The sequence below is a fragment of the Bos javanicus genome, chromosome 2 (genome assembly GCF_032452875.1).
Source record: "Bos javanicus breed banteng chromosome 2, ARS-OSU_banteng_1.0, whole genome shotgun sequence".
In the NCBI taxonomy this organism is placed as follows: Eukaryota; Metazoa; Chordata; class Mammalia; order Artiodactyla; family Bovidae; genus Bos; species Bos javanicus.
In genome coordinates this window covers 61,301,241-61,327,140 of record NC_083869.1, presented here as the reverse complement: position 1 = coordinate 61,327,140, position 25,900 = coordinate 61,301,241, and the positions used below count along the sequence as shown (strand labels likewise).

At 45.6% G+C, this 25,900-nt stretch overlaps 1 protein-coding gene across 1 annotated transcript; it reads right to left on the bottom strand.

Moving 5' to 3' along the window:
- Positions 1-972: 972 nt before the first annotated feature.
- CXCR4 (C-X-C motif chemokine receptor 4) lies at positions 973-4,711 on the bottom strand. Its single transcript, XM_061439057.1, has 2 exons — positions 4,584-4,711; positions 973-2,544 (listed from the first exon to the last, which is right to left on the bottom strand). The coding sequence occupies exons 1-2, from the start codon at positions 4,596-4,598 to the stop codon at positions 1,498-1,500; spliced, it is 1,062 nt and encodes a 353-aa protein (XP_061295041.1). The 5' UTR covers positions 4,599-4,711; the 3' UTR covers positions 973-1,497.
- Between the last annotated feature and the right edge of the window lie 21,189 nt (positions 4,712-25,900).

The following is a 25,900-nucleotide window of genomic DNA, read 5'->3' as shown; positions in this document are numbered from 1 at the left end:
TAGTTTAGAAATTATCTTTAAATGGAGACCAGAGTTGAAATTTACTCAAGAGGCTGGGGCTTGCACAACCGAAGTGTAAATAGCTTTGGGTGATGTTACATAAGACTCCAGAATCTTGTGCAAAATGTGGGCAACAGGGAGCTTGCTTCAGTGGACCTTTCTTCTGAGCTCTGAAAGCACCAATTTAACTTTTATCTGCTTGGCTGAACCCTTGAGGTGCTAGATGTTGCAATAGATTAAGAATAAGTGTTGAGATTTGCATAGAAGATACTGCAAGAGGGGTATTTTGGGCACGGTTAATTTTATGAAGAAAACATTCACTTTTGGCTTTATTTTCAATAACAGTTCAGTTGATTTATGACCAGGTGTTCTGGGGGACAACAGTGGGTAATGGTTAAGAGCAAGGGCTGGAAGGATGAATGGAGTCAGTTCCTGATATGTCCCCTTGAAAGTACATGTTATGGCAAGTCTCTAAACCTCAGTTTCCTTACCTGTCAAAAGGATGTGATGACATCCAGATTGAGAGGAGTAGGTGAGAAGAGCATACAATGCCGGGCTGGAACAGATCTGGAGTACACAAGGCGAGGATACTAGTAAAATCTAAGATGTGGGATTGCATACCTTTCCTTTTTTATGTACATCTATCCTTCAGGAATGTTATCTTTCATAGGAATATGAACTGGTTGGATATTTCTAAAGCTGCATGAATTAAGAGTTACTGAAGTCACATTGGCTGGTTTGAAATATTTGTTGCTCTTACTATACTTTGACCAAGTCACTTAGGCTTTCAGTAGCTTGGTTTCATGCTCTACAAAATGTTAAGAGTCTAGCAGAGTTGTGATAAGCCTTAAGTAAAACATGACAACTAAATACCCAGGACAGATCTGACATGTTATACATGTATATATTACTGTTATTTTTGACTTCTGCCAGCCAAAGGAATGCCAATAGAAATTAGAACATAACATTAAGTAGGTTTATCATGTAGTTTTATTAACAACTTAATACAAGGCTGTACATTGTAGGTGTGGAAACTGATCCACTTCTGAAAACTGAAAAACCAGTATTTCCATATCACTTCAGGCTTTGGTTATAAATGCCATGTTCTACAGCAAAATCACATGGTATAACCAAAGAATTTAAGAACAGGAAAAAGAAAATGTTTCACTGGAATGGAGAGATCACTTATTTACAAATAGCTGAGAATCATTTCTAGCCTAAGTGATTTCACTATACACACTGGAATGTTCAGTTCCCTTTTCTACGGTCCTACAATGACACACAGCACTAAGAACTTGGCCACAGGTCCTGCCTAGACACTTATCAACATGAAACAAAATATTTATATAAATAAGTCAATTAAACCTCACAAAAACTAAACAAACACAAGAAAAAAATCCAACAGTCAATAAAATCTGTACAGTGTTGGTCAGTCTTTTACATCTGAAAAAATGTGTAACTTCAAAAAAAAGTTCTTTAATGTACAAAAGTCCAGTGTTAGCTGGAGTGAAAACTTGAAGATTCAGACTCGGTTGAGACAGAAGAATGTCCACCTCGCTTGCCCTTGGAGAGGATCTTCAGGCTGGACCCTCTGCTCACAGAGGTGAGTGCATGCTGGGCAGAGGTTTTAAATTTGGCCCCAAGGAAGGCATAGAGGATGGGATTCAGGCAGCAGTGAAAAAAAGCTAGGGCCTCGGTGATGGAAATCCACTTGTGCACAGTGCTCTCAAACTCACACCCTTGCTGGATGATTTCCAGAAGGATGAAGGAGTCAATGCTGATCCCAATGTAGTAGGGCAGCCAGCAGGCGAAGAAAGTCAGGATGAGGATAACTGTGGTCTTGAGGGCCTTGCGCTTCTGATAGCCTTTGGAGTGGGACAGCTTGGAGATGATAATGCAGTAGCAGGACAGGATGACGATACCAGGCAGGAGAAGGCCGACCACGATGTGCTGAAACTGAAACACCACTAGCCACAGGTCGCTGGGATAGAAGCGATCACAGATGTACCTCTCATCCACCTCCTTAATGTCGGCAAAGATGAGATCAGGAATAGTCAACAGGACAGCGGGTAGCCAGACACCAACATAGACCACCTTTTCAGCCAGCAGCTTCCTTGGCTTCTGACTGTTGGTGGCATGGACGATAGCCAGGTACCGGTCCAGACTGATAAAGGCCAGGATCAGGACACTGCTGTAGAGGTTGACTGTGTAGATGACATGGACTGCCTTGCAGAGGAACTTCCCAAAGTACCAGTTTGCCACAGCATCAACTGCCCAGAAGGGAAGCGTGAGGACAAAGAGGAGGTCCGCCACAGACAGGTGCAGTCTGTACTTGTCCGTCATGCTTCTTAGTTTCTTCTGGTAACCCATGACCAGAATGACCAATCCGTTGCCCACTATGCCAGTCAGGAAGATGATGGAGTAGACAGTGGGCAGGAAGATCCGGTTGAAATGGGCATTTTCCTCCCGGAAGCAGGGTTCCTTCATGGAATCATAGTCACCCGAGCCCAAGTCATCCTCGGTGTAATTATCGGAAGTGAATATCTGAAAAACAGGCAAGGGAATAGACATTCACTTTCAAGTTCAGCAGGTATTCTCCAAGTTCAAAACAATGTTTCTGGTATTTAAAAAAAAGCAATTTGTAAAAACCAACTCAGTCCAGCTTTCTTCAGGAAATTCTGCTCCCACTAAAGTACCGGGGTAAAAAGCTTAAGGAATTCTAGACTCCTGCGGATCTCCTCCCATCTTCCCCCACAGTCACTTCATTACATCCCTCTTTAGGAGAACCAATTACAAAACTCTTTGTTTAAAACAAAACGAAAACAAACAAACAAACAAACAAACCGGAGATGAGATTCTTTGGTTTCCAAAGTTACATCCTTGCTAACTCTTTTGCCCCGCCCACTGGAGAGAAGAAAAAACCTCCGGGGCAAAAAACCAAAACAAAACACAAAGGCGGCGTGGGAGAGTGGGTGGGAGTGGGGGAAGAATCTCGTGTTCTGAGGGGCTGGGATTAACTTTCGCAACGAAGATTCGCCAGGATAGGGAAGCCGGGAGGAAGAAGCGCTGGGGGGTGTCTGTGAAAGGGCGGGGTGTCCCAAACACTCTTATTCTAAGGCGTGAAGCACTGTTTTCTCCACGACTGTCTAAACACTTATCATTCTACACTTCAAGCAACACGTAGTGAGGAAGGAGAATGCGGCCTTGAATGAAGAGCTTTGGTGCTTGGGGGCAGGGGTGTCAGAAATTGGTAACCGCCCCGACCCCCGCCCATGGGCGCTCTTCAAGGGCTTGCGTTTCTTTGCCAAACCCCTGTCTATTACTTGGCGCGTCTGGGACGTTAGCGAGCACAGTTTTAATGGGAGGGGAAAGTCACGGGGTCTACACCCGTGGTCCGCGCCCCAAGTTTCATTTCCTCACTCTCCCTAGTCGCTTCCCATCCCGCCAAGGATCCAGTAAAAGGGGTGGGAGGTCTGCAGTGGGAAGCCTCCGGGCGGAGGGCACGCTGGGGACAGGGTGGTTCAGCTCCGTCACTCCCCGCTGTCCGCCAAGCCCACGCCTGCCGCCCGCCCACTGCGGTTGTTCCAGCGGTTTGGCCCAGCCGCACGCCAGGGGCAAGTACTGCTGGGTGCTGGGGAGAGGTTGGGCGGCTCCGCCGCGAGAGCCTTTGAATCGCGCGCCGCTGGGGGAAACGAAAAGCCTCCCTAGTAAGGGGTTTTCAAAAGGTTCCAGGAAACCACCGACGGTTGAATGGCGCAACTGGGCGCGGTGAGAGGCAAACCGTCTCCGCACTTGCACCTGCCCGTCTGCACCGCAACCACCGGCGGCCCAGGTGCCCTTCCAGCCCCTCATTCCACTCCCAGTCCCCGCCGCGCACACCTTGGGGTGCTGCTGCCCTGTGACCACTTACACTCCTTCAACTTCTGCACAACCCCCAAACTCCAGAACCCAGGAGCCCACTCGCGGCGCTGGCGACGCCCGCCAAGTCTCTCCCTCGATTCCAAGGCGCGCGGGCTGTTCCCGGTACCTCCCTGCTGCGACCAACATGCAGACAGCTCAACTGAGCGACAAGTACCCAGCCATTGGCACAACTCCGCGGGTAGCGGAGTTTAGTGAACACGCGCCCAGCGCCAAGAGTGGTTCTCCCTCTGATAACTCTGCCCGGGAGCACCACCCTCCACCTCCAAATTCAGATCGTGTTATTTGCTCCAAAAGAAACTCCCGCTCCCTCGAGGAAGAAACCCACGGTCTCTGGCAGAGCACACATCTCTGCACTTTCCCACAGTGTTCTTCTGTTTGCAAACAGCGTGCAAAACCGGCGCGCACCGCAGAACTCAGGGGGAGATACATGCAACCATTGAAACGGTCGTCCCAATCTTTTCTCCTTCTACTTAGAAAAAGATTTCAGTCCAGCCTGCCTCACCCCTCCAATAGCCAAGCGCACGAAATTTCCTTTCTACACCCTTTCTCCGGGGCAATGGCACCTGCAATATTCTGGGTGCTCCGGCCCACTCAGAGAGCGGTTGCACTGTAAATTCAGGTGTTGGCACGTTTAAGTAAAAACAGGTTGAAACTGGACTTACACGGATCCCTTCCATGGTAACCGCTTGCTCTCCAGCCGCGGGGGCTACCGGCTACTCAAGTCCTCAGGGTCACTTTGCTACCTGCTGCCACAGCCAACACACTGAAGTTTCTGGCCGAAGCCTGACTTTTATAAAAACACGCTCCGCGGACGGCGCATGCGCCGCACGGGTGGGCGGGAGGGCAGGGCGGGGAGAAAGGCGGGGTGGAGGAGAGGGGCAGACACGGGGGAGGGGGACGCGAGGAAGGGGCGGAGGGGTAGGCACTTGGGCAGCGTAAGCCTGCGAGGCCCTCAGCGGGTACCTTTAGCCCTACCTCGCGGTCACCTCGTGAGCCTTAAGCTGGGAAGCGCATCCTGGAGGCGTGTCCCAACTTGGGAAAGCAGGATGCGCTTGGAGATGGAAAGCGCGGGCGGTGTGGCGCGTCTATCCTTGCTCACGTGGGTGGTATTGCTGACCCAGGAAAGCTACAGATGAAGACACTGAGGTCCAAAGAGGGGAAGTGACTTGCCGGAGAAACCCGACCAGTAGGCGGCAATGCTAGCAGTGGGTCCAATATCTTGAGTCCATTCCCTGCTCTTTGAGCAGATGCAGTTCATTCAGAAAATGAAACAAGTAAAGATTCTTTCTTCAGAGCACAACAGTATATAACTAGACATGCACATCCACTGTAATAGTGCTAGTCAGGTGTCGACAATCAGGAAACATTTTCAGGCGAAGGTCGGATGATTTGGCATAATTCTGGAGGGAGATTGTGATAGAAGTAGATGTGTGTTCCCAGGTAACCAGTTCGTGAACTTTTAAAAAAGTTGTGCTGTGTTATAAGAGATACTCAGCGAAGAGTACTTCCCTAACATGTCACCAGGTAGCTGCACAGATTCATTCATTCTCACAACACCCTGTAGGTGTTATCATTACAGAGATGCATTTAGTCAATAGATATTTAGTGAGGGCTGACTGCATGCCACGCACTGTTCTAGGAGCTGGGGATACAGCGGTGAACCTGACAAGGCCCCCATGCGGAGGAAACAAGAAGCAGATCTGCAGAGATGAAATTTCAGGGTTGCCCGGAGATTACAAGCCTGACTCAAACCCAGATCTACTGGCCTCACATCCGCTGTCTGACCTAATGTGGAGAACAAGCATTGGCAACAGTAAGAAATTCGGTTGGAGAGCTGGGCAGGGTGGAATAAGGGTGGGGGCTGGACGCTTAAAGGTGTCTCAGATGGCTGGGGTTTGCAGTGGGCGCTCAGACAGTGCTTTCCAGTCTCGCGCCACTTCCCGCCCGCACACAGAGCCTGGATGGGGCGGGGACCCAGTGAGGGGCGGGGCCGATAAATAGTGAGGCAGGCGAGGGTGACTGCAGGAGTGAGTGACAGCGGGGACCGAGGTGTGAGTTTCTGCTGGCGACTGGCGGGAGCAGTGGTTGCGTTCGTTACCAGGAGGACCTCAGACACCTCCCACCCTGGGACCGTCGCCAGAAGAAGGCTTGCCCAGACTGGACCCTAAGCACCACTTCCTTTTCTTCCAGAGAAAATCTTTCCATCTGGAGATATTCCCGAGACAATGTGTAGACTGGGAATCATTTCTTCACAGAGCATGATTTTTGTCTTTTTTCTGAACCCATTCCCTAATATTTGCCAGTGAAGGTCCTCGTCCACTGAAAGCTGATATTGGAGTTTCTCAGTTCAGTTCAGTCAGTTCAGTCGCTCAGTCGTGTCCGACTCTTTGTGACCCCATGAACTGCAGCAGGCCAGGCCTCCCTGTCCATCACCAACTCGGAGTTCACTCAAACTCACAAACTGTCAATTTAGGTCACAATAATGATTGGACACAGTCAATCATAGTATTATGCAGGTTTAAAAAAAAAGTCTTAAAAGCACTTAAAATCATTAATAAAACATCAGTACCTTCACATTTTCATAAGCAAGGTAAGACAGGCATTGTATCTGCTGGAGGGCTGGAATTTCAGACAGGTTCCATGGCTTGATTTTCAAGAAGCTTGGTAGTGGCAGAATCAATGTTTTGACTCAGAATGTCAGCTGCATTGTACCTCAAACTCTTATCTTCACAGTGGTTAAAACCTGAAAAGCAGAATCTCCCAAACCCACTCAAAAAGAGGAGAGAGGATAAATCCAGAGTAAAATGATTTGCACATTAAATATTCATTGATTGTTTGCAGACAAAAGAAAGCTCCTATCCTTTATCTGAGAACTCCTTTAGATCCTTTTAGGTATATTGCTAGAAGGAAGAAGATAGTTAAGAGAACAATGAAATGCTATTTCATGACTGTCAACTTAGGAAAAAAATTTTCTTTCCAAAGATATTATTGGGTCTCAGGATTTGGTAAGACCAACTGTCTCTCGCTTGTGTCCTGGGGGAATGTGGGTTGGACCTCTTTGTGGAAAATGTTTTATATCCACTAGGAATCTTAGAACAGTAATTCTACCTATAGAAACTTATCCTAAGGAAAGAGGATTTTGCAAAAAAACAACAAAAAATATATTCACAGAGGCTTTATTTATAATAGTGAAATATCTGAACAGCCCTAAATGTCCACTGTTGGTGGAATAGTTGAGAAAATGTTGGTATATCCATATGTGAAATTCCATATGGCCATTGCAGATGATGTTTGCAAAGAACTTTTAATGATAGGGCAAATACTTGTGAAACATTAGGTGCAAAAAGCAGGATTCCAAACTGTGTATACAATGGGGTCTCAGTTAATTTAAAACTAGGAGAAGATTGAAAGAAAACAAAAATGTTTATAGGAGTTTTCATTGGGTGCAAAATTGTATTTGATTTTTAACTTTATTCCTTGCATTTTACTATGCTTTCCAAATTTCTTGTAATACACATGAAATATTTTCATATTCAGGAAAAAGTCAATATGATTTAAAAAAGAGAGACAATCCCTTCTTATATCTTTCCACTTCCTAAAGTATTTGTTAAATATGATAACTTTTTCTATGAGTTTCCTCTTCAAAGAATGGTCTTGCACCATTTTCCTCTGGGCCAATCCTTCCTGAACTGATTTTTATTTTAACTCTTTAATGTTCTTCAAAACAGAACAATACATAAAACTCAAACATTTTTTGAAGGCTTGGAATATGCAGCCAACCTCATGTAATCCCCTCAGCAATGCTGTAAGGCATATACCACCTCTTCTCCACTGGTAAGCAAACTTAAGTCCAGAGAGGGTGAGGAAATTGGCTGTGATCACATAGTTAGGATCTTCATGCAGTTTGTGCAGCAGCAAAGCCCAGGCTCTCTCCTCAACATCACAATGTGCCCTTTCTGACCGCGGATATTCACCCTCTGGAATTCCCTCCTCTGAAAGTCATTCAGCATTTACTTACATACAGCTTTGAGTGGCATCTTTATTTTTGACGTGTGAAAGCGTTAGAAATTGTTAGACGCTCTAACAGTCGTCTCTTTGCAACTCTTTGTGACCCCATGGACTGCAGCCTACCAGGCTCTTCTGTCCATAGAATTCTCCAGGAAAGAATACTGGAGTGGGCTGCCATTCCTTTCTCCAGGGATCTTCCCAACCCAGGGGTTGAACCTGGGTCTCCTGCATTGCAGGCAGATTCTTAACCATCTGAACCACCAGGGGAGCCCCTTGTGTGACGTTATTCCATCTTAAAATGAGTGTATTTGTGTGACGTTATTCCATCTTAATCAAAATAAACTGTGGAAAATTCTGAAAGAGATGGGAATACCAGACCACCTGACCTGCCTCTTGAGAAACCTGTATGCAGGTCAGGAAGCAACAGTTAGAACTGGACATGGAACAACAGACTGGTTCCAAATAGGAAAAGGAGTACGTCAAGGCTGTATATTGTCCCCCTGCTTATTTAACTTCTATGCAGAGTACATCATGAGAAATGCTGGGCTGGAAGAAGCACAAGCTGGAATCAAGATTGCCGGGAGAAATATCAATAACCTCAGATATGCAGATGACACCACCCTTATGGCAGAAAGTGAAGAGGAACTAAAGAGCCTCTTGATGAAAAAGGAGAGTGAAAAAGTTGGCTTAAAGCTCAACATTCAGAAAACTAAGATCATGACATCTGGTCCCATCACTTCATGGGAAATAGATGGGGAAACAGTGGAAAAAGTGTCAGACTTTATGTTTTTGGGCTCCAAAATCACTACAGATGGTGACTGCAGCCATGAAATTAAAAGATGCTTACTCCTTGGAAGGAAAGTTTTGACCAATCCAGATAGCATATTAAAAAGCAGAGATATTACTTTGTCAACAAAGATCCATCTAGTCAAGGCTATGGTTTTTCCAGTGGTCATGTATGGATGTGAGAGTTGGACTGTGAAGAAAGCTGAGCGCCGAAGAATTGATGCTTTTGAACTGTGGTGTTGGAGAAGACTCTTGAGAGTCCCTTGGACTTCAAAGAGATCCAACCAGTCCATCCTAAAGGAGATCAGTCCTGGGTGTTCATTGGAAGGACTGATGCTGAAGCTGAAACTCCAATACTTTGGCCACCTCACGCGAAGAGTTGACTCACTGGAAAAGATCCTGATGCTGGGAGGGATTGGGGGCAGGAGGAGAAGGGGACGACAGAGGATGAGATGGCTGGATGGCATCACCGACTCGATGGACATGAGTTTGAGTGAACTCTGGGAGTTGGTGATGGACAGGGAGGCCTGGCGTGCTGTGGATTAATGGGGTTGCAAAGAGTTGGACACAACTGAGCGACTGAACTGAACTGATTCCATCTTAAAATGAGTGTATAGCTTTTCTCTTCAGGCCCAAATAGTCTAGGTTCCTTAAAGTGAATGCTCAGATATCTTCTGTGCAGCTAGCCCACTGATGAACAAATGATGGGCTCTCTAATCTTTTTCTGAATCTTTGTTTAGTGAATTAATGACTTTCCTGTGTGGCTCTGGCAACAGAGCTAGGCCTAGGGGCTGTCGGCTTGGCAGGATCCCCAAGTTCTCAGGCTGGCTTTAGCCCAGGGAGTAACTGGTCTTGGCTGTGGTTTGGAGGGGATGCTTACAAATCCAGTAACACAGTGGCAAGCATTCTGCCACCTCCTGTTGCTTGCTCTGCAGCTGGTTGGTTTGTGTGTGAGTGTGTGTACACGTGTGTGTATCTGTGTGTGCATGACAGAAAGCTGTACTGTGTCCCCCAGTAGGTTCAGAGCCAGTTGGGGACAGAAAGCTGAGGGACAGACCTCCTCTGCCTCTGGCAGGAGGCAGCATCATTAAAGGGTTTCTGAAAGCACCAGGTCCCTCTGGCCCCTTGCTGGCTCCTGCCATGTCTCTGAAAAGAAAAATTGCCACTTTTAAAAAACATACAAACTTCCTTGATGGCAGTAGGAGATACTCAAAGATAATATTTTACCAAGTAATTTTTAAAAAAGGAAACTGTTTCTTAAGGGCCATGTAATTCTGGCAGAGGATTACAAATCTCAAAGTGACAGTGTTATCAAATGTCAGCAATTTCCAAGTTGATATTAGGTGGGAGAAGTGGCCTACCATCACAGTGCCACTGCACACAGCCCCTCTTCATCCCCAACTCCTTATGTCTCCAACACCTACAGGTGAAAAATGACTTTGGCAAATAAACAGAAGTCTCCCATCATTCAGCTATATCCAATTTAGGAAAATTATTACTGATTTTCTGGCTATATTTTTATCCCAAATCAAGTCATATCTTGAATTTCTAAAAGGTCTGATTTTGATAAAATGAGATTATTCGTGATTTCCATCAATTCTCTGTAGCAGTCAAGAACAATACAAAGAGAAAAGCTAGACTGGTAAACAAACACAGCCAATTTAGAGTCACCCTGGTAAGTAATTTTAACAAAGCAGCTACTTAATCAACAGTGCAATGATCATTACTTGACTAATTTCACTGCCAGGAGGATGCATTACTCGCAAAGTTTGCTGGGCTCATGTGGCAGGTGCAGTGTGGCTTTCTGGATCAGAACAAACAATAAACAGACTCAGTCCTGTTACCTCAAAAATTATAGTGCCTAGTTGGGAAAGAGGGCACGACTTTAGGAAATAATTGAGTGAGCAAACTCTGTTCCCCATGGAAAAGGCTTGTCATTGTTTTCCTTAAACCAGTAATTTATTGGCAGTGACCTCATGCAGCTCTATAACAAGAGGAGGCACCCAGAGCCCTGTGGACAGTCTGCTTTCTAAAGAGAATTATGCATCCATGGCAGAGCCAGGGTGCTTCCAGAAATGTGGTGGTCTGATCACCCATACAGATGGGCTCTGAAATCATTCTACCAAGAGTTTTATATTAGCAAAAGGACAGGATAGGAAATGTGTGTGTGTTTGTGTGTGTACAGAGGGAATGCACGCAGTGTTCTTGCATGAACAATTTCCTAAATCCAAAGCTATAATCAACCTGGCTACAAGTAGATCCAGAGCTACTTGTAGGCCTAAGGCACCAGTGGCAAATTGTAAACACCTGCAGATATTGTAAATGAATTAGGCATTAGGGAGAGATGCGGACTGTGAAGAACTGGAGAGGGTACATACCCTGTCCATAGCCATCATCCTTGATTACCCTATGAGAGAATTTGAGCCTTATCTTCCTTTTTTTTAAAAGAGAAGCTGAAAGTCCTGAATTTTTAAATGTGAAATCTCTCAACTTTAAAATGTTGATTCAAAACAAGCAAACCAACAAAAACTTTATAAACTTCCAGTTTACACTGGCCTAAGGTATTGGCACTAGGAATCAAAGGAAAAATTGGGGATTCGGACACTTGGGGGAATGGAATGGATACACACAAGGAAAACAGTGCCAAGTAGTCAGAACTGGCCTCAGAATCCTTTCTCAGTAGCCTCTGTGTCATAATTTGTCCATTTTTCCAAGACTGAAATCAATTACTTTGCATTTCCTGAGTTGTTTTTCCCTTGCAGCTCCCAGTGTACTCAGGTTAATATTTAGGACCCTGAAGAGAATTAACTTCTGTTTGGCTCTGTTTTTTTTTTTCCTAAACCCTTCCCCACTCCCAGGCTCTCAGGCTTCTTGACTACCTTGATGCATGCATGCTGGGCTGTTATTCCTTTCAGCTTTGGGGACAGATTTCTTCTGGAGGACGGGCCTTCCTTTCTCTGCTCTTTAAACAGGAGGACTGACAGTAGAAGGAAGGATGGCCAGATGGACAGTGAAGCTTAGTGGTTCGGAGCACAGGACTTTGAAACCAACTCCTATAGATTCTTGAGTGCTAACTTCACATCTTTTCCAGCTCCACATGCAGGAGCATCACAGTCGAGCAAGCTGTTTCCTTAGCTGTAATAGGCAGATAACAAGAGCATTTCCATTTTTGGATTGTTGGCTGGGCTAAATTGGCAAATGCGTGTAAAGTCTTTCTCACTGTGTGGGGCACCTATTAAGTCCTTAATAAATATTAGCTGTTATTATTACTGTATAGACTTATTTCTCAGCTATTGAAATGTCTTTCTTGTCATTGGAGGCCTTTGATTAACTGGGAAAATGGCTTTCTCCACCATTACCCACAGAAGTGAGGTAAAGGGAAATAGAGCTTTCAATAAAGTGTGAAACATTCCTACTTCTAATTGTGGGGCAGAAGAGAGACATGTGATGGAGGAAGGAAAGAGAAGTCATAAAGTTTCTCGTATGTGCCTTGAAAGCCCCCTCCTGAGTTACAGAGACTCAGATTTGGGGTTGGGAACCCATTTGGTCTTCTTCCCAAGGGGCTCCTTCTATAACCATATAGGGTAGTCTCATCTTGAACACTCCTGGGAATGGACAGCCCATTACTCAGAAAGGGAGCCCATTTACTGACGGGTGAGCCTGATCACTGGACAGCCCTTTTTCCTAGGCACCCACCTGCCCAATTTTCCATCTACTGGGTCTAATTTAGCCAGAGCTCAGCTGGATGAGATGCCACAGGAGGAAGCCAAAGAGAGCAGCAGCCAAAACCATCCTAGGGCTAAAGCAAAACCTGCTTGCCCTTCCTGAGACACTTATTTCTGCAGCCGCAGGGATGAGTCTAATGAGAGGCCTCTTTGTTCCATTAGCAAGTTTGACAGCGGAACTGGGCCAGGTTAGGGTTTCTTTTCATAAAGGAAAGTATCTCCAAACATTGAAGATTTGGGGATTAAGTGACTCAAAAGATTTAGTGCTAGACTTTCTAAGGCCTCCCGAGACTTTCTGATGTACTCGACAAAAGAAAACTTGGGAAAGCCGTTCGTTCATCAAGGGTGAGATTAACCCCATTTTAGCTTAGTAATACATTAGGGGAAAGCCAGGTGAAAATGAATACTTAAAAAATTGTCTGAAGATCCATGCCTAAATGGGTTTCTTTTTAGCAGGTGCTGATGGCTGCCTAGAGAAAACCTTGCTTTCTCATCTAGCTGCCCCTCAAACTCCTCCCTTTCAATCAAAAATCTCAGGGCATTTCCTGGAATCTCTGTCAACTGAGGATGGCTCTGTGGTGAAGCGATTTCTTTTTAAATGGAGGGAACGAAATCATTCTCAGAGTTATTTAAAAATATCAGGGTGGTATGTTTCAGATATTTCATGTTTTTCCACTCATTGATCCCTGTGGTTAACCAGTTTGGGCATTATCCTCTGGGCTGTGGTTACTCAGGCCACATTGCCAAGTGCAGCCCTTCTTGTCTCTGATAGCTGCGAAGGGGTAGCTCCTCAGAGGGAGCAGCCACCAAACATCCTGAGTCTGCCCCATGATCCCTTTGTGGTTCGGAAATCAGCTCACATGCAGGTAGCTTATTCGTTGTTTGGGGGCAGAGGAGAATGACCTCTTTGGTGACACTCTGAACAACTGTGAACAACTTGGATGAATCCTTTCCACAAATAGCTCCCCATTTGCACATCCAGGTTGCTGAGAACTTTATCTTTGATGATAAATGAGAGGGCATTCCAGCCCCATCTTCAAGCTTCCCGCTAAAGTGATTTCAGTTAGGCTCCTCAGGACTGGGTAGGATTTTTCTTCTCTGCCAAGTAAATTTTCACTTCAGGGTTAGGGTTCTGGAAGGCTGGTTACATTTTGAAGGGGAAGATTTTTTTCTGATTCCTTTTCTTGCCACCCCATATGGGGTGTGCTGAGGTTTTTTGTCATACTTTGGCAATTGGCTAGGCTAAAAAAAGAGCCACCTTCACACCTTCAACCAAAGACCCTCCCCTAACTTTTCTCTTACGCCTACACTGACATACACTCACACCCACACACCATCATAGCCAAGCACCCCAAAAACCTGTGTTATCCAGCATTTCTGAATTTTTTGATGTCTCAGAAGCAACTCCTTTCCCTCTTCTCTGTTGTGCCTGCCCTGTGCCCCAGCATCAATTCTAGAAAGGGACAGGCTTGCTCCGGGCACTGCCATGAATTTCTATCTGAGCTTCTGCTTAAAAGTCCAAGTGCTGCTTAAAAGTTCAAGGGTCACTAGGCAGCCTGGTAGGTCCCAGGTAGGTAAAGACTGTCTCTACCTTTTTATGCTAAACATTAACATTTGATTGGCCCTCCTTCCAGGTACATCCCACGAGAAATCTCTGGCCTTATCCTTAAAAGTCTGACTGTAGAGAAGATATTTTTCCTGCCCATTTTCCACCAGCCTAGAGGGTTTTGTTGAACTTTGCTAACTTTCTAAAGTTTGTCCTGTGAAACAAGAAGTTGTTTTCCTAATATTAAAAAAATACACGATTAAGTATTAATATATTTTTTCCATTTGTACGCTTTATTTTCTCCTCGAAAATTCCTGCTTTACCCCCACCTTAAGTCAGAGAAAATCATTTAGAATACCCTCCTCTCCTGACCTGCAGGAGACCGCACGTGATCTGTGGTCTCTGGCCCATGTCTTTGAGTCCTCCGTGAACAGAATGAGCTGTCTCGAATGAATTCTACAGAAGAAAGAGCTGAAAATGGGGGTGTGTGAGGCATCCATAAGAGTCAGAAATGGACAAAAATAAGCCAATACAGTCAGAATTTCTCTCCCCTGCTCCCCGTCCTACTTTGTAGTGAGTATAGAGTTCTCCTCTTTTGTCTCAGCAGCAGAGGAAGTGGGTTTTACTGCATGAGCTCTCCCTTCCACCTGTTGCTTGGGGCAGAGGTGTATACACACGTGTCTGTGTTTCTTCGCTGGTCGGAGGCAGTGTTGTGGGTCCCATGATCCCCCTGACCCCGAGTCCCCTTCCAGAGTTTCCACAGAAGCTGAGGCAACCAAAGAATGCCAGGTGTGCCTGTCTGGTGACGAACACCCCCTTTCCCCACCGTGAGAGGACTTCAGAGGGTCCCTGGGGTGCTGCTACTCCAGTCCTCCCTGAGAAGACCTGGCTTCGGGAGGTGAAGATTGTGAAGAGCTAAAAGGAGTTCTACCCATTTGTCCACTCATCCCCCCTATTTGTCTCATATTTGCGAAGATGATGAAGTATCAAATAGCAGGCTGTGTCCTGGAAGCTGGAGGGGATAGGTCTCCCTGGGTGTGACAGGGGTTTAAGGAACTAATGGAAAGGTGAGTGGAGACCACATGGAATGTCCCTGACAGACAAAATGCTTTGTGGACTCTAAAGTGCCAGACGACTTTCAGGGTGTAGCTATTATGTTATCCACTTACCTTGCACCACTGATACAGGACCATACTGGGTCATGAATGACAATACTTTGTAAACTGCAAATGATACTAATTAGAAGTTAATTATTATAGAGATAAGATATTTTAATTAACTCTAGATGGAATGTACCAGGAAGGCCAGTTTCTCCCCGTTCAGGTTTCATACATCACAGGAAGCAAGTTTCTACCTGGAGACCCCAGCCCTGCTGTGAGGGGATAGGGGAGCGAACAGGATGATAGAGTCTGCCCCTGGGATCAAATCAAGATTGCTGTAAGTCCTCTCATGGTGCAAACACGTTTCTTCAGTTCTTCTCCCCTTTCAGATCTGGAACAGACTCTCACGCTGCCAGGGTCTGTTCCATAGCATTTTTAATTTTTCCATTTCTTTATTTTTCTTAAATTAATTTTTTTTGGAGTATAGATGCTATACAATGTTGTGATAGTTTCTACTATACAGCAAAATGCATCATCCATCCATATATATATACACATATCTCCTCCCTTTGGGACTTCCTTCCCATTCAGGTCACCACAGTGCATTAAGTAGAGTCCCTGTGCTGTACAGTATATTCTCATTTTTATGATTTCCCCTCCCCCCTCCCCCCCCCACCCCCTCCACCCCCTCCCCCACCCCCCCCTCCACCAACTCTGCTTAGTGGATTCTCTTCCTACTCTCTGGCCCCTTCTGAGCTCCTTTCTTCTATTGCTGAAGCCTCTTCAGTGCCTGTTTCCTTCCCTTCTTTCTTCTTTCCAACCCCACTTTCTTCCTTCTTTCCTTCTTGTCACAAACTTCTGTGAGTGCCTGTGATGTGCACAGCCCTTCTAGGCAATGGGATAGAAACTAGATAAATAGCATATTTATCTAGGGCTTCCCTGGTGGCTCAGACGGTAAAGAATATACCTGCAATGCGGGAGATGTGGATTCGATCCCTGGGTTGGGAAGATCCCCTGGAGGAGGGCATGGCAACCCACTCTAATATTCTTACCTGAAGAATCTCCACCAACAGAGGAGGCTGGTGGGCTATAGTCCACGGGGTTGCAAAGAGTTGGACACGACTGAGTGACTAAACACAGCACAAATAGCGTATAATCCTTGGTCTCAAGACTCTTAAGTCCAGCATGGGAGATAATACAGACACAGAGATAAATGTGACACAAGCCAGAGCAGAATGGACAGTGTAAGTGAAGTAGAAACAAAGTCCAGCAGAGGAGGATGTCTTTTACCCAGGAGATATATCTAGAGTGGGTAGGATTTTAACTTGGATGGAGTTGGGCAGGAAGGAGGACATTCAGGTTGAAATGAGAAAGCTTAAACAAAATGTTGGAGCCAGAAACAAAGATCAGCCAGTCTGATTGGAATGTAGGTTGGTATTCCCTCTGGAGAGGCACACTGAGGCTAGATCATGCTGCTGCTGCTGCTAAGTCGATTCAGTCGTGTCCGACTCTGCGCGACCTCCTAGACGGCGGCCCACCAGGCTCCCCGTCCCTGGGATTCTCCAGGCAAGAACACTGGAGTGGGTTGCCATTTCCTTCTCCAATGCATGAAAGGGAAAAGTGAAAGTGAAGTCGCTCAGTTGTGTCTGACTCTTCTAGACCCCATGGTCTGCAGCCTACCAGGTTCCTCCGTCCATGGGATTTTCCAGGCAAGAGTACTGGAGTGGGGTGCCATTGCCTTCTCCAGGGGCTAGATCATAGATGGTTTTATAGGCAAGGCTGAGAGTTTCCCTTTATAAAATAACAGGGAAACTGTATAGATTTTGAGTTGGTGGAAAATATGGTCAGAACCATGCTTTGGAACAATTAATCTGTACGTGGAGTGTAGAGTGGGTTGGAAGGAGGAAACAGAGGTGGATGGCTCAGATGGGAGGTTGTAGAGGTCTGGGCTAGGTGCACAGTGGTGGGAATTGGAAGGAGGCAAGTGAATAAAAGAGATCTTGGGGAACTGGCATCTGGTGACTCATCGATGTGGGGTTGAGGAAGACAAGAGGAGCTCCAGGTGATTGGAATTCCAGCTAGGGTGTGATGAACAGAGGTCAGGAGAGAGGATGTTAGTGGGGTGGGGGAGTGATGCTCTTTAGAGAAAGTCTGAAGGCTTATCCTTTTATGTTTTCAAAGTTTGAGGGTTGGTTGCACCTGCCTTGTGGGCTTTTGTGTGGAACGGGGTGTCTGATGGTATCCCGTTACTGATGTCACTGGGTGACTCCATCTACATGTACATCTTTTTTTTTTTTTTTAATGTGCACATGGTTAGAAGATAAGTATCAGAGGTGGCAAAACGTGGCAGACTAGAAAAAGAAATGTAGATTTCAAGATGCTTCTTATATCCTTATATTTCTGAGGCCTCTGACTGGGTCTGATTTGGAGATCAGTTTCTGGGGTAGGACACTGCCAGGTCAAAGCTAATCGATATGTAGTTATTGGACACCAAGTAGAGGTAGGTAGTGTGCGGAGAAGGCAATGGCACCCCACTCCAGTACCCTTGCCTGGAAAATCCCATGGATGGAGGAGCCTGGTGGGCTGCAGTCCATGGGGTCACTAGGAGTCGGACACGACTGAGCGACTTCACTTTCACTTTTCCCTTTCATGCATTGGAGAAGGAAATGGCAACCCACTCCAGTGTTCTTGCCTGGAGAATCCCAGGGACGGGGGACCTGGTGGACTGCCGTCTATGGGGTCGCACAGAGTCGGACATGACTGAAGCGACTTAGCAGCAGCAGCAGCACTGTGCTAAGAGTTATGGGAGAAAAGGGAGAAGGAAAGAAGAGGCTGTCCCAGGAAACTTAAATAACTTCAATCAACATCTCTAATGTAGTAACAGTTTAATAGTCTATAACTTTTATGGTCTCAGATGAATTTACAGAAAACAAGGAGTTGATGGCATCTGCCCTTCCGTAGACCTGCAGAATCAGAATCACCAGGTTTGAGGCCCAAAGTACAGAGGAAGGAGTCATTTCAAACCAGTGTGCCCCAGGAAAGCTTTGCAGAAGAGATGGAATCCTGTTTGCAGAGGCTACAGTGCCACATAGTTCACCTCCTGGCTGGGCACACTTTTGGGAAGTCCTACCCAAATGCCTGAAGTTAAAATAATTTCAGGGCCCTTTAACTGCAAACAATCTCTAGCAGACCACTGAAAATAACTTGCTCTAAACTTGTACCTTTATTTGTAAATTGTGCCGCAGTCGTTTTTAAGGAAAACAGGCACTCTTGCATCCAGACATTTACTCCTACAATATTATAAGAGTTATTTTGCTGAGTGTTCTGGTCTTCCTTTGTTTATTTAATTTCTTATCTATTTATTTGGCTGTGCCAGGTCTTAGTTACAGAACATGGGATCTTTAGTTGCAGCAAGCAAACTCTTAGTTGCGGCATGTGGGATCTAGTTCCCAGGCCAGAGATTGAACAGCAACTCCTGTATTGGGAACACGGAGTTGTAACCACTGGACCACCATGGAAGTCCCCTGGTCTGCCTTTGAGTGTCCAACTTTGGTTCCTGAGTGAGGCTCAAGGCTGGCACTAGATACATTTCACTATGGGCCAAGTTTATCTTCAGATCCATTTTCTCTTTTTTTTCTTGACCTCAGGTCACTTTTCTGGCTTTTTAGTTATACACTGGTGGCTCCTTTCAAATACTGCTATTCCATGACTAGATTCTTTGGTAGACATTTACTGTTAGGATGCAAGTGGTACAGGTGGACAGGCCTGCGATGAATGAAATACAAAATTTATTTGAAAGTTTTCTTGAATCCATAACTTGTTCTGGGGTTTGTGTGTGTATGTGTGTTTAAGCATGTTCTCCATCAACAGACACTAAGGGCATGATCAGCTTTCATCTGGTGGCTCATGAAACTTTGTGGTTGTTAAAAGTGACTGTCTGGTTTGGCAGAGAAAAGGCAGCCTGGAGGGAGTAGAGTTTTTGTCTGTACTCAGGGAGAGAGCTTGGGAGATAAGCAGAGTGGAATGGGATGAAAGGAATATTTCTCCGAATGCCAGTACCACTTAGTTCTACCAACTAAGAACCAGCCAAGTAAGAATGCTATTATTTGGGAAGCAGCTTCCAGGTCCTGGAAATCTATCCCCCATCCTGGGTGGGAATCCCTTATGGAAACTCCTGGAAGGGGTGTACACTGAGTTCTGCCCAGGCCCCTACATACCAGGTTCTACTACCACTAGGTACTAATTGGACTACTAGGTAAGTTGATTAGAATCACTAGTTAAGTTAATTAGAATCACTCTTATGTAAAATTCAGATCCCTGGGCCTCAACTTTGGTGTTTCTGATTTACTAAGACTGAGATGAGGCCTTTGGTGTTTGTATTTTTAAAAAATGCTCTAGGTGATTCTTATGTCAGCCAGAGTCAAGACAGAAGACTACTAAGAAAGGACACAAATACCCTATTATAAGGTTTTTTGTTTGTGAAGTGCTCACTAATGCATGAACAGCATCATGGTGAGGCTTCTGCGGTTATATTTTCATGCCCCTCTTCTTTCTTCTCACACCCACCCTGGTAGATAGATCCCTATTTCAAAAAACGGATGAATTAGGGCCCAGGGAAGTGAAACCAATGTGCCGGCTGGGGACTGACAGTTGGAACCTCAATGTACAAATGAAACTGGGGAACACTGGGTGTGACGAGCTCTTGAGGCAGTATAAACAGTTGTGACCTTGAGCCCACCACTGAGACTGGCAAGCATAAAGCAGGCACTTGCCCAATAGTAGGAGACTGATGCTGCTGAAATCAGGGGAAGGGAGGTGTTCTTTAAGAAGGTCCTGACACACCCAATTCCTCCATCCATCCAGACTACCTTGAGCAAAGGAGATGAATCAGCTTTAGTCCCTGGGCTCTGGAGTTAAATGATGTGAATTTACTAATCAAGAGATTTTGGGCAAATTACCTGATGTTTTGGGACTTTGGTTTCCTCATCAAAATGATGATAATGCAAAGTGGTGCTTACCTCTTGGTCATGAGTCCAGCCATCAGCATCAACCTGTGACACACCTGCCCTGTCCTGGACCTGGGCTGAGGATACCATTCTCTAGCAGCTAATAGAAACCCATGTTGAGGATGTGGGAGAAGGAGGAGAAGGGCATCAGAAGCTCACATCATTCTTTATGTGAAGGAGTGTAGGACCAGGGAAGCAGATGTTTGCATGTTGTCTCTTGCACCCCATAGCAGGGGGCACCTCGCTGGGTGCCTCCAGAGGCTGGTGGGGAGCAGGAAGATGGCAACCACTATTTCTTATGACTGCTCCAGTGTGTGGGTGACAACATGCTGCTTCTAAGGCAGCAGCTCATCCCAACGTCTCCTACCTGGTCCTTGAGTGGTGACTCTCTCATTGTAAGTGTGTGTGTGCTAAGTTGCTCCAGTCATATCCAACTCTTTGCGACCCCATGGACTGTAGCCTGCCAGGCTCCCCTGTCCATGGGATTCTCCAGGCAAGAATACTGGAGTGGGTTGCCATGTCTTCCTTCAGGGGATCTTCCTGGCCCATGGACTGAACCTGTGTCTCTTATGTCTCCTGCATTGGTAGGCGGGTTCTTTACCACTAGTACCACCTGGGAGGTTGGTCATGGGTTGAAATGTCACTTAGAAATTCAAATCTGCTTGCAGATGGACCTCAAGAGTGGGATGGCTACCCCAGTGAGCGCTAATCATGTTAACTATCTGCATCCATGTGGGGTCGTGGTTGCCTTCCGTGCAATGACATCTTAGACCACAGGACTGTTTAGGTCTCTAAACCGAGAACCTCCAGGTGACCTTACCCTGGGGAGAGGCAGAGCTATCATGCATCTGTTCAAGGCTCTTCCGTAGAGATGAGTCAGACTTTTCTACTTAGTCTGCTCTAGGTTGGAGTAACAGCAACAGTCCAGGACTGCCTAACAGCCAGGCGTCCATAACAATATGCTTTCTCTCCCCTCTAGCCTCTCACTGTCCTGGCATTTCCTCTACGTTAATGTCTTGCTAGAACGGCGTAAATTGACAGAATATCTGCGGGGTTTTATGTAGTATATGGCTGCCCACAAGGTAATGCTTCAGCCTTGGATGTCGGGGAGGGGCATATTTACTATCCCTAATCCCACTGTTTTAGGACTCTTTGTTCCTCCTTCACACCCCCTTTCCCCAGACAAACTATTTTGCTCTTTGATTTTGATCTTTCTGTGGATGAGCCACGAAGAGAGCAGAAACCGAGCCCTCTCTGCTGTTGATAATTATAGTTCTTCTTCTCGGAACTCCTTTCTTTTCGCAAATGCCTACCAGGTGCCCCCAAGTGAAAGATGATATCAGTTTGGTAAAGGCATCCAGATAAGAGAACTCAGAACCATGAGCTCCCCACAGAGAAGTGATTTCCTCAGTTTCTGTTACCACATTAAATGTTCACCCTGGCTCACTATCTGCGTGAGTCAGTGGTCCTTTCAGAATTCCCTTTAGCACAGTGTTTCAAAGAAATCTGTGATTGAGATTGCAATTCATTGTTTTTCTCACTGCAGCTGACTATTTTGCATTTTCCTAAGGTGAAACTCAGCCTGTCTTTTCAGGTGTTCAGTGCTTCAAAATTGAGAAGGGAGGAAAACACCAGCTACCAAAGGGAAGCCCGAAAGCTTTCTTTGCAAGTGTAGGAAAAATGCTTCTCAAAATCAGATTCTAAAACTGAGCTAAGTAGTTTGTTGTGCACAGCTTTCTCTCAGTTTGAGTTTTCCCTAATTCTCTTCTTTTTAAAGAGCAACACATCTTCCTTCTGGTCAATTACCATCATACATTTAGCCTCCTTGATCACCCAGAGTCTGGCCTTATTGACTTACCCAACAGCACCTTCCTGGTCCTCTTCATCCAGGATGACTACTCCATCCCTGAGCGTGTCCTCACTGACTTCTCACCAGCATAGACTGGGGTGGTTTTTCTATGGGGAAGGTGTTATCCATCCATTTCTGGACCCCCTCCTGCATTGATTCACATCCCTCCTATTTTTAGAGCCTATTTCCAATCCCATTTGATGACTAAAAGGTTTTGAATTGACATTCAGTTTCTTTCTTCCCCAGATGTTTACTGAGTACCATCTATGTTCCAGGCACTCGACATGGGAATACCCAAAGCTGACCAGGAATTTGTTCTCAAAGTGCTCACAGGGACCTAGACAAATGCACAGGAACTTAGAATCCAACCTGAACCAAACCCAGGAAGGCTTCCTGAAAGAGGCAATCTCAAAATGAAGACAAAATCACATTTAGAATGGATGAATAATAAGGTCCTAATATATAGCACAGGGAACTATATTCAATATCCTGTGATAAACCATAATGGAAAAGAATGTTAATAAAAGAATATATACAAATGAATACAAACCAGTATGTCAACAAAGTGAAGAGAGTAAAGAAGAGAGCATCTCGCTTTTCATTGTATGAGATGCTATTGAGCACCTCCCACCCTACTTTGCATTCATCTGCACTGTTTCTATGCCTAATGTGTATATGTTGTTACCTTCAAGATTTTATGACTTCTTGAGGGCAAGAGTCTATGGTATGAAAGATGGGACGGATGAACCTATTTGTAGGAGAGGAATAGAAATGCATCGAAGATAGATGTGTGGACTTGGGGCGGGGAGTGGGGTGGGATGAATGAGAAGATTGAGATTGACATGTATACAATACCTGCTGTACAGTGCTCTGTGATGACCTAGAGGAGTGGGATGGGGGGATGATGAGAGGGAAGTCCAAGAGGGAGGGCATATATGTATACATATAATACATTCACATTGTTGTACAGCAGAAACTAACACAACATTGTAAAGCAACTATAGTGAAAGTGAAAGTTGTTCAGTCATGTCTGACTCTTTTGTGACCCCATGGACTATACAGTTCATGGAATTCTCCAGGCCGGAATACTGGAGATAGTGGGTAGAGTTTCCCTTCTCCAGGGGATCTTCCCAATGGAGGGATCAAAACCAGGTCTCCTGCATTGCAGGCGGATTCTTTACCAGCTGAGCCACCAGGGAAGCTCAAGAATACTGGAGTGGGTAGCCTATCCCTTCTCCAACAGCTATTCCTGACCCAGGAATCAAACCAGGGTCTCTTTCATTGCAGGTAGATTCTTCACCAGCTGAGCTACCAGGGAAGGCCCAAAGGAACTATATCTCAATTTTGAAAAAAGAAGTCTATGGTATGTTTTCACCTATCCTTTTTGGGTTTAGCACAATGCTGAATGCTTGGCAAGGGTGGAAAGTAGCGTGTATTATGCCTGCTCTGTGCCCACCAAGTTGTGAGCAGGTGGTTGTTTAAGTTACTATGTTATGGAAAGGAATCAGAGGTAGTGTGTCTAGCGCAACACTTGCAGCTTGGAAATCAGGATGCTGAGTAGCTGTGTGAGTTTGGTTGAATCTCTAAATTTCCTATGAGGCTGGATTTCTCCATCTGTGGATGAAGAGATTTCACTCCGGTGTCTTCCAGCTCTGTGATCCGCTTTTGCCTGTGGCCTCTCGGGGCAATCTTGTTGTCATTGAATCAGTGCAAAGACAACTGCAAAAGACAGTTCAGGAAACCCAATGTGGAAGTGAAACCACAACCCTGGGTGCTTCAGTGCTAAGGAATCACTTCCTTAGCACTGAAGCACCCAGGAAAGGATGCCCCTGAGAAATGACCCCAACGTGCGGTCAGTGCCTCCCTCCTCTTCTCTGTGCCTAGTGCTGGACATGCTCAGCACGAGCTGCCAACCAGGGAGGAACAGTGTTTGCATGGGTTTTGTTCTGTGGGGCCAGTGGAGCATCAACACCTGCGGTCTTGTAACCTAGGCTACAGAAATAGCAATAGTGTGCACAGAAGGTGAGTTGATGAGATAGACGGCACTGGGTACTGACGCTGACGGCAGAGCTTTGGTGCTAAAAACACCTAGTTCAGGACATCATGTACTAATTCAAGGGCTGGCCCCCCCTTCTCTCTCTCTCAAACTTTTGAAAACAGGAAGAAAAAGTTTTGTTAACTGCAGACACCAATAACATGTGTCCTTCTAGAGAAATCTTTCTGGAAGCCATCCAAGAGAGCTACCTTCACTAAGGGGATGCTAATCACATTTTTTTTTTTTTTTCCTCTTTACTTTGAACTTCTGGTAGCGTTTTGGAAGGTTGGCACAAGGCCATCTGAAACCACACTGGGGTGTTAGGTAATCATGTTCTCATTAAAATGCTGCTCTGTGGTTTAATTTTCAACGGTTTATTTGCAGCTTGGAAACACACATACTATATTTTTGAGGCAAAGAGAGACTTTGTTTACAGGCAAAAAGGCGGGAAGATGGGCTGCCTGTAAGGCACTTCTTTGTGGGTTTCCAGAAAACGAGCAGCCTCCGTCATTCTAGAGAAGGCAAACTGAGCGTGAGTGTAGCAGTTACAGGGTTTTCTAGAGATTGATGACATTTAATTGACCTTGGGGACAAATATCTTAAAGCATCCTAAGACAGTTAAGATTGAAAGTATCAAGCAGTTTCTCATAGCCATTTGTCCACATAGTCACTGAGTTGAGCACTTCCATTGAATGTCTAGCAAACAGTAGGCACTGGATTAGGCCCTAAGAACCCAGAGATAGGAGCCACTGCCCATAAGGATGTCACCACCATCTGGGGTGCACAGAGTAACTGGGCATGCAGCACAGTAGGGCGAGTGAGTTCTGTCTCTTCTCATCCTCGTGCGTGCATGCTGAGTTGCTTCAGTCGTGTCCGACTCTTTGTGGTCCCATGGACTGTAGCCCGCCAGGCTCCTCTGTCCGTGGAATTATCCAGGCAAGAATACTAGAGTGGGTTGCCATACCCTCTTTCAGCGGATCTTCCCAACCCATGGACTGAACCCCAGTCTTGTGAGGCTCCTGCATTGCAGGCAGGTTCTTTACTGCTGAGCCACTGGGGAAGCCCTCTTCTCATCATAACCTCTGAGGAATTCCCACTTGGGGCCCTTTGAATTTTATCAGTAAAGACAGCAAACTCAGGCCTAGGGTTCTCTCTCTCTCTTTTTTTTCCTTAAGAGGATAATTAAGCCTGCAAATGTTCCCATTAGTCAGTCTTCTAGGAACTGCCTCCAACTCCTCCCTTCTCTGTGCTGCCGACCTGTTCCCACCTGACCAACTCTGGCTCTGTGACCTCGACTGGTCCTTGACTCGGCCACTCTGGCTCTGCTGTTTGCACATTCCCAGCAGTTAGACTCTTGGCTTCCTTTCTGTTTCTTCCATTTGACTCTTGGCTTCCCTGAGGCCTTACAGAAACTGGGCTGGCTCCTGTGATATGCTTTCAGAGACACAGGCAGAAAAGTGCCCGAGATGCTATCCACATATGATGAAGATGGCCCCAGGTAAACTGGACAGACCATTTCGACTCTTGGTCTGACTCAAGCATTTCAGACCAGACCTCTTCTAGTAATCATAGGTGAAAACTCTACCTTTTCCAGAAATGGGTGAAAAAGAAATTCATCTTTGGTTTTTTTTTTCCCCTCCAACTTTCTTCCTCTTTCCTTCCCTTCTGCTCTCACACTTTTAAACCCTTTCTTTCTCTCTCCTCTTTCTCTCTCTTTGGTTTGGCAATGTTATTGTATGCATATTAATGGAGAAAGTTACACAGTTACTTTTGTCATTTATTTTGAGGGATTCAGGTTTTCACAAAGCACTTTCCACTGGTTGAAATTTAGATGTGCCTTGTTTTTCCTCTTTCAATTTTTAAATACTTGACTTAATTGAGACACTCAGCAGGGGTCTTTAAAAACTTTTAAACATTGTGAAAG